The sequence below is a fragment of the Corapipo altera genome, unplaced genomic scaffold (genome assembly GCF_003945725.1).
Source record: "Corapipo altera isolate COAL_440 unplaced genomic scaffold, ASM394572v1 61082, whole genome shotgun sequence".
In the NCBI taxonomy this organism is placed as follows: Eukaryota; Metazoa; Chordata; class Aves; order Passeriformes; family Pipridae; genus Corapipo; species Corapipo altera.
The window spans coordinates 1-8,130 of NW_020885987.1; the positions used below are offsets into that span (position 1 = coordinate 1).

The following is an 8,130-nucleotide window of genomic DNA, read 5'->3' on the forward strand; positions in this document are numbered from 1 at the left end:
CAGCCCGGGGAGGCCTCGGGCAACACGGCGGCCGCCAGCGCGGGCATGGACAGCAACGTCCTGGCCATCGTCATCGCCGCCAGTGAGTGCCGGGAGCGGGCTCCGCCGGGGCCGGGAGCGGAGCGGGGGCGGCCGCCGGGCGGGATCGGCCTTTGCCGGTGCCTCCCGGGCTGTGCCGGTGAGGGGATACCCCCGGTCTGGGGGTATCGCTGCAGCGTCCGGTCCTAATGCGGGGTCCTGCTGGCTCCCGGGGCTGGGGGCGAGCGGGGTGGGTGGCGGGGCTGGCGGTGCCCGTGGGGGCTGGCGGTGCCGGTGGGCTCCGCAGAGCAGCGCGTGGGCCGGGTGGGAGCCGTGGGTTCCCGGAGACAGGAGCGCTGGCGAGCCGGCACCGTGGTGCTGAGAGAGCCGAGAGCCCCGGGAGGGTGATGCGGGGTGGGTCGCCCGGGGCCGGTCCCCGCTGCCGCGGTCCGTGATGGGGTGAGCCCCCGCCCCGGCTCTTCAGGTTCTTCCCGGTCTCGGAGAGAGAGAGATGTTGGGCACAAAGGGGCTTGGGCGCCGTTGGGACGGGCAGCAGGTGGAACCGGCTTCTCCGGGGCTTCTCCAAGCTACTCTGTGCCGCGGCAGCCGAGGGGGCGAGGGCGAGCGGCAGGAGGCCTGCGGGCCCGTCGGGCCACCGGGTCACTCGCCGCTCCTTTCCCCCGGCAGCTGTGTCCACCTCCGTCTTCATCGTGGCGATCCTCATCCTGTTGCTGCTCCTGTACCACCGGGACCCCATGTGCTGCCAGTTCCTCTGCTCCTGCCGCTTGTTCCAGACCCCCAGCCAGTATGTGAGTGCCCTCCGAGTCCTCCCTCTCTTCCTCCTGCCCATGAGTCCCCGGCTGCCCCCCGAGCTCCTGTTCCCTTGTGCTGGGTCTGTGGGGCTGCACTGCCGGGTTGCCCTCCTGCAGCCTGGCTGGTTGCTGATGAATGAGCTGAGCTCTGCTGCCTCCTTGCTCCCACTCTATCCCAGAGATCCATCCACCCACCCAGTCCTGCCTGGCTGTGCCATTGGGGTTGTATCTCCAAGACCCAACACTAACAGGTGCCCCTGCTCCCCACGCAGCTCAGGGGGGTGTCCTCCTCCCCCTGCACAGTCATGTGTGGGGTTGGGTTCTGCTTTACCGGGAAGGGACCCAGCAGGGAAGGGGGCTGGAAGCTGAGGGCAAAGGCAGACAAAGCCACTCACATCCCCGACTGCTGGCTCTCTTGTGCACAGCTCCCAGGGAAGGAGCAGTGAGACACAAAGCCCTTTTGCTTGCATCTCTAATTTCCTGGGGATGGCTTTCAACTGGGGAAGCTGATGAAAAAAGAGCAGTGTGTGCAGCCAGCACTGCTTTTGTGGTGGTGACTGCATGGGGAAAGCTCAGCCTCCAGGGCTGGATGGCTCTTGAGGGGAGGGCTGCAGGTACGGCTCCTCTATGGGAGAGAAGGGGTTGTTCAGCCACCAAAGGATAGAGAAACTTGTGCTGGGAAAGGCAAATCTAATAGTCCAGTGCAGGCTGTGAAGTCCCCAGCAAAAATCACAGTGGGAATGGGCTGCACTGATAGTTCAGCCATGATTCATTGCTCCTTCCCCCCCCTTCCTCCCTGCTGCCTGCCCGTGGCACACACTGGGAGCAGGCCCTGCTGCCGTGATCCCTGACCTGTGGAGCTGCTCCCTGAGGCAGTGAGGATGCACCCTGAGCTGCAGAGCCTGTGCCGTGCTGGGGCCTGGCTCTGGGGTGGGAGGTTCAAGCAGGGCTGCGTGGGAAAGATGGATGCAAAGAACTATATACAGAAAGGGAATGTGTATAGGATGTATTTCCATCTGATAAAGTAAAGCAGTTGTAGCATGTGAGGCAGCTTTTGGGCAGGTGTAGTTGTGCTGGTTTTGCTCATCGGTTATTGACACACAAGTTGGGCCCTGTGTTCCTGCAGCCTCCATAGTTGTGCTGTAGGGCCAAGACAAACAGTTCCTTGGTTGTTAAGAGCAAAAGTAAATCAGTCATTCATGTGCCTCCCTGGGAGTTTCTCGGCTGTTTCCTGCTGACAGAGATGAGGTTTTCTGAGAGCAAGGAATGGCCAAGGTTCAAGTCCTGGCTCTGGCTCGAGGGGCCATTCTCTGTGAGTAGGATTTCTGCTCACTGTTGCTCAACACCTTGACAGGGAATCCAGTTTAACTGGAGCAAGACTGCTCAGGAATGGCACAGCTATTGCCCTACAGATCTGCCTGCTGCGTTATCCTGAAATGACCACCTCGGTAGAGAAGAGTTTACAAGTTCTGTAACCCTGAGCACACAACAGAGCTCTTATCCACACCAGCGGAATAATTGGGTTGGGTTTTGTTGTTCCTCAAAGAGAAATGGTTCTGCTGAGTCTCAGTGAAACCCTGCCCCGGGCCCAGGCTGTCCCTCTGGCTGTGCTGTGCCCCTTGGAGCGGGCCTTGTGCTGCGAGAGAGGATGTGCCTGAGCCATTGGTGTTGTGGAACAGGCAGAGACTGCCAGCAGCGAGAGCTGCACAAGCCAGATGGGCAGAGGGAGCAGCTCTTCTTCTGCCAGAGTCCCACTTCCCATGCTGTCCCATGTGAGCTGCCAGGCAGGACATGAGGGATTTTGACTTTGCTCATGTCCTCCTCATTGCAGGACCGCCCCCCACCCTACTTCAGCAGCAGCCAGCGGCTGGTGGGACCCCAGCGTGGAGCCTCCCGGCTGGAGAGCGCTGCCGAGAACCCCGGCATGCAGGTGATGGCAGGATCCCTGATGGGAGCTGGGCGGGAATGGGGGTAAAGATGCTCATGAGGTTGGGAAGAGACTGTAGTTATTGGGTTCACCTATGGAGAAGGTGCTGGACAGCATCTTCTGGTGCTGTCCCACAGCTTTGGGAAGTGCTGCCTGTATGTAAAACTCTAGGGGGAGGTGGGGTGTAAGGGGCAGGGATACTACCAAGGACACCACGGTGCCCTGAGGTGTTTGAGCATGAAGTGCCAGGTAGATCCCTGATGGCTTCGGATCCTGCAAAGCACATCAAGGTGTAATTGCCTCCTGGGAGGGATTTCCTCTCTAGCTGATGGCAGGGCACCTGCAACTCTGAACCCTGAAGTAACTCAAAGCGGCACCAGGCCATGAACTTCCAGTGAAGAGAGCCACTGTCACACTGACCCTTCTTTCCTGGGATGGGCATTTCTAGGGAGATGAGCTCTTCTGCGTTGGACCCCCCAGCACCTACCGGCTCCCTTCCTGGGAGCAGCCCCGCCTGCCAAGCTACGAGAGCGTGCGGAAGAAAGATCGCCAGCGGGAAATCCACCAGATGATCGCCGAGAGGTTTGGGCTGTGGGCAGAGCCATCCCAGGAGGTGAGCTCCCCCTCCCTGCCCAGGGGGCTGGCAGAGTCCCTGCTCTGGCCCGTATCTGTGTCTTGCTTCAGCAATTGGTGGTAGCTGAGGACTCTGTTCTCTGTGATTGCCTTTCCCTGATAGCTTTTATCTCTGGGAAAGCACAAAGTGTATCGGGAGGCTCCTTTGGTGTACATCTGTGCTAGTTAATGATCCATCTCCCCCCTGGTGTGTTTGCAGAAATGCCTGTGCTGGGAGGCAGGGCAGAGCCCCAGGGAGAAAGAACAGGCCCTTCAGATCACCTGCTCCATACAAGTCCAAGCTGGGAATGTTATTTTTGGATCTTTATGGCTTCCATGGGTTCTTGCTCCCTTCTCCCTGCAGGACACTCCTGGGAGGTCCCTTGCTATTACCTTTAAGTGTTTATGGCTTATTTATGAGCAGGATGCTTTGCCTGTTATAATACTTTGGATTTGTACTCCCACAATAGAACAGGGAAAAGCAAGTGTACCTATCAAGTAAGTCCTGCAGCAACATCCTGAGAAGCTCCTGTTAACAGAGACCTCATTGCCTAAAGCAGAACAAAAACCTTTGAAATTCTGAGCAGAGCACTTAAGTTCACTGATTTACCTGGATTTTGAGCTCTTAAAGCTGTACCATGAAGTCTGGCATAGTCAGCACTTACCACTCAGTGTCTGGAGCTGTAACTAATTGTACCTGCCCTAAAACTACCAACCTGACCTAGTGGAAGACGTCCCTGCCCATGCCAGGGGGTTGGAACTGGATGATCTTTAAGGTCCCTTCTAACCCAAACCATTCTGTGATTCTGTGAAACCAGAGCACTGAGAGAACAGGAGAGCAAATCCCCAAGGACAAGTAGCTGAGGAACTGCAATGGAAGCTCTTCTGTAACATCCCCGGGCCACTCCCGTCACGTGCTGTGGGGTGAAGGTTAGTCCAGGTCTGCCAGAATAAACGTGACAAGGCCTGGAGGTTCTTCTCTGCTGCTACACAGTGAGACTCACTGCTGAAACCTGGGTAGAAAGCCTGGTTTGTAGGTGCTTGTGTAAATCCCGGTGATTTTTTCACCTGGTTAAAGGAAAGCGAATAACAGTCCTCTCCTAACAAAAGTCTTTTCTGGCCTTGTGCCAAGTCCTTGAAGGGGAACAGGGAAGAGCAGGAACGCGGGACACAGTGTGAGGGGGGGCAGGTTTCTGCTGTGCTGTGTTGCAGACTGATGCTAAGATTGTCTCCATGTGTTCCCCCGCCAACAGCCGGCTGTGCTGGGGGCTGCGGGGGCTTAATTTGAGGCTGGTGGTGGTTGTGAGCCTTGTCATCCGCTCTGTAAGAAGAGGTGGGATAATCTCCTCGTTATTTCTGATCTGTTGTAATGCTCTTCCTCTCTCCTCAATAGATGCCACCTCCCTATGAGCACGCTCTGAGGCATCCTCCAGCTTTCTCAGGATCAGGAATAAGCTCAGAGACCTTGGACAGATGTGGTGTTCCAGATCCTTTCCATGCCTCTCTCAGCTACCAAACTCAGCGAAACACAGCAGTGTAAGGCCTCAGCCTCAGCCTGCTGCTGCTTCCTGTGCTGTCAGCGACAGAAGTGCCTGGGACACTGTTCCCCTCCGCAGGGAACGGCCAAACCTTCACCCAGATCCACAATCAGTAGAGACCCAGCCAGCACTGCCATCCCTCCTGCAGCACAAGGACAACCACGGAGCCAGCAGAGCGACCAGGGACATCTGCTTGCTCTTCTCTGGCAAACACTGTTACCAAAGGAGACGGACCAGCTGCTGGAGCTGCACAGGGCAAAGCCAAGGGGAAAGTCTGCTCGGCCACAGCTCCTCAGGAGCAGCACATTGTACCTCAGTGAGGCAGCACTGCTGGCTATACCAAGGATCAGACCTCAGACACTCCTGGTGTCATGCTACTTCACTCCTTTTGTAGGTTACCAGGTGTTTTACTGTATCCCTGTACTGGCTGCCAGGTGGGGATCCCCACTGTGAGTGGATCTGCACTGGAGCATCGCTGTGTGCTCTGGAGCAATGGGCCTGAGACCAACAGCAGGTCTGTACAGACCTCAGACACGGATTTGGAGAGGCTCTGGGGGTTGTGTACCTGCTGTGTGCAAACACCGACCACTGAGATGAACCATGGGACTGGATTTGCAGTCGGGGGAAGGACAGACGTGTGGACACAACAGCTGGTGGTCTCCATGAAGAATGTGAAGCACAGGTGGACACGTGTGGCTGACCCAGTTCACCTGGTCTTCTGCAGAGCAGAAGAACTATCTAATAATGTCAACACCGGTGTCCTTACACCACCAATTTTGATAACCTGTTTTCTACTGCAGAGTCAATGTTTCAAATTGTTTACCAACCTGTAGATAAAATGAGATCAGTTTGGCCACAAGTCATTTGGGCTCCTTCATTTCGAGCAATATAAGCTCAAAAATATCATGTAATGACTCAAAGATAAAAGGATAAATCTCCTGGATTATGGCTTTATGACACACCTCCAGCTGCTGAGCTTCAAATGCCAGCCCAGACTTCAGTATCTTACCAGGCCCCAGAACTTAGTCATGAGTTAAGAGTTATGCCTGTGAATTTGCCTCATGTGGCCAGTGAATGGAACATTTAGGTATCTGAGTTAATCATTGAGGTGAGTTAGACAGAGGGAAAAATCCAGCTTCCTGGAACACAGCGTTAGATGCACGTGGAAAAGGATCTGTTCTGCAGTATTGTGAATTAAGGTACAAATAGAACAGTAATGACTAAAACTGAGTAAAAATAGAGGGAATTATTAGTGGGACATAAGAGTGATTGTAGAGGGAAGTCATCCAGTGGCACAATGGAACAGGTTGTCCAGACACTAAATGAACACGATAACACATTCTGTGATCAGCCAAGACCTTCAGCTGCCCCACTGCATTTATTAAACACTGTTACAAATTCCAGCAGGTGATCCCAGTGCCTGAACACTGACCACCTGTGCTTTAGGAGCAAAACCAAGTCCTAAACCGGTATCTCCAGAGCTAGAATACTCTCATCCTCAGATGCCAGTCCAGCTGTAGTGGTCTGTCCTTCCCATCCGCGCCTGCGTGACGCAGGAGGCTCACAGCATGGTGACCAGTTTGAAGCTTCCTACCTCTGTGTTGGGGATGACACTGATAAAGGTTTTATAAAGGATTGCTCCTTTGGGCAGGCGGCAGATCACATCCCTGCTCTCGCTCTTGCGGGGCCGGGGCACATAGACCTCCTTGGTGTATCTCACAATCCCGTCCTCCAGGGCGTAGAGTGTGTTGTTACGGCCCATCCCCACCTGGCAGAGGATAAGGAGCGTTAGGAAGGAGGGGCTGGAGGCCCCCAGCTAAAGCAGATCTGATCACTGGTCTGCCTCGTTTGATATCCCGGCTTCAACAGCATCTGTTGCTTTGTATTTTAAAATAAAAGAAAGCCACACAACTTGCTTCCAAGCAATCAGTGTGCAGTGGTGCTCAGTACGAGGGAGGAGACACCCATTTCACCCTGAAGGACAAGTGCCCAGTCAGGCCACAGAAGTGTTTTGGGATATCCATAACTTGCAGTCCTCCCCTGAGTCCCACGGACACAGGGGTGGCTCTGAGCAGGCTCTGTGACCAACAAACACCAGGTGATGAAACTTCGATGTCAGGACATTTAGAACACAGGGATGAGCATTAAGAATGAGACTGAAAGAGGGGAGGCAGTGGGTGTGGGACTCTGGGTGAGCTGCTGTTCTCTGAGAACCAGAGAAGAGAGAGAAAAGGCCTTACCTGAGCGCCAGGGTGCCAGCGGATCAACCGCTGCGTAGCCAAAATGTTGCCTGCATGGACAAAGGCACCTGCAAGAGAGTGACAGGGTCAGACTCCAGAGAAGCAGCTCCCCAGAGCCCTGGCAGAACACAAGTTGTTCCAGGAATTACAAATCACAGCTTTCTGTGGGCATTTTCCTAGGAAAAATTACTTTAAATGCTAAAAGCATCTTAATAAATATGCTATTAGCAGGAAATAAGGGACAACTGATAGAGAGCATGGCAAAAAGTCAGATGTGAAAAGATTGCTTCTGGGGTACAAGGCATTTTCTGGTTGCTGAAGGCATTTGTTTTATTACCTTTACATCATTTCCATCAGCAAAGCTAATAATTACTGAGCACTCAGCTGCAAGAATCTGCACTTTGGCTTCTGCTAAGCCTCGTAATTCTCTCCGTTGTAAACATTGGAAATACTCAGTTTTTCCACCCAGCGTGGGGGGAAAGTGCAGTGCAGTTATGAGGTGTCCCACAGCGTTCCCTCCCTCCGGGTGCTCCAGAGAGGAAAAGGATAAACCAAAGTACATTTTCTGTAGGCAATTTTGGCTGGTGGCCGGCAGGGCTCCTGGGGTGGGAGGCTGACTCACCCCACCCTCCCACCAGCGACCCTTGATCATGAGGCTTCACTGATCCTCCCCTTTCCCTTCTCCTGGAAAACGCCCTGCCCACCTCCTCCTGAAACACTCAACAAGTGACAAGTACCAGGGGAGAAGCTGTGAAGAACCCAGTCAAATGCAAATAAGACCCAGCAGGTGCTCAGACCCACCTTCTACTTTTTTGAATCCGTAGCGTTTCCCAGGGCTGCGGCCACCCAAGTTTTTGGAGCTGCCCCCCGTTTTCTTAGAAGCCCATCTGACAGCAACCAGGCTTGTCTGGGGAGTGGTTAGAACTAGGTTTGGAGAAAGAACCACAACATCAGCTGGAAAAACTATTACACATAATTTCATT

At 54.3% G+C, this 8,130-nt stretch overlaps 1 protein-coding gene across 1 annotated transcript; it reads right to left on the bottom strand.

The window, feature by feature from the left end:
- Positions 1-6,249: 6,249 nt before the first annotated feature.
- MRPL27 (mitochondrial ribosomal protein L27) lies at positions 6,250-8,129 on the bottom strand. The gene is made up of 3 exons (XM_027632093.1): positions 7,949-8,129; positions 7,148-7,215; positions 6,250-6,675 (listed from the first exon to the last, which is right to left on the bottom strand). Exons 1-3 carry the CDS (start codon positions 8,127-8,129, stop codon positions 6,469-6,471), a joined length of 456 nt encoding a protein of 151 aa, XP_027487894.1. The 3' UTR covers positions 6,250-6,468.
- Position 8,130: the final 1 nt, after the last annotated feature.

Coding starts and splice junctions, on each gene's coding strand:
- MRPL27 (XM_027632093.1), bottom strand. CDS start 8,129: ATGAAATTATGTGTAATAGTTTTTCCAGCTGATGTTGTGGTTCTTTCT. Junction 7,216..7,948: donor CGGATTCAAAAAAGTAGAAG/GTGGGTCTGAGC, acceptor ACTCTCTTGCAG/GTGCCTTTGTCCATGCAGGC. Junction 6,676..7,147: donor GCTGGCACCCTGGCGCTCAG/GTAAGGCCTTTT, acceptor ATCCTCTGCCAG/GTGGGGATGGGCCGTAACAA.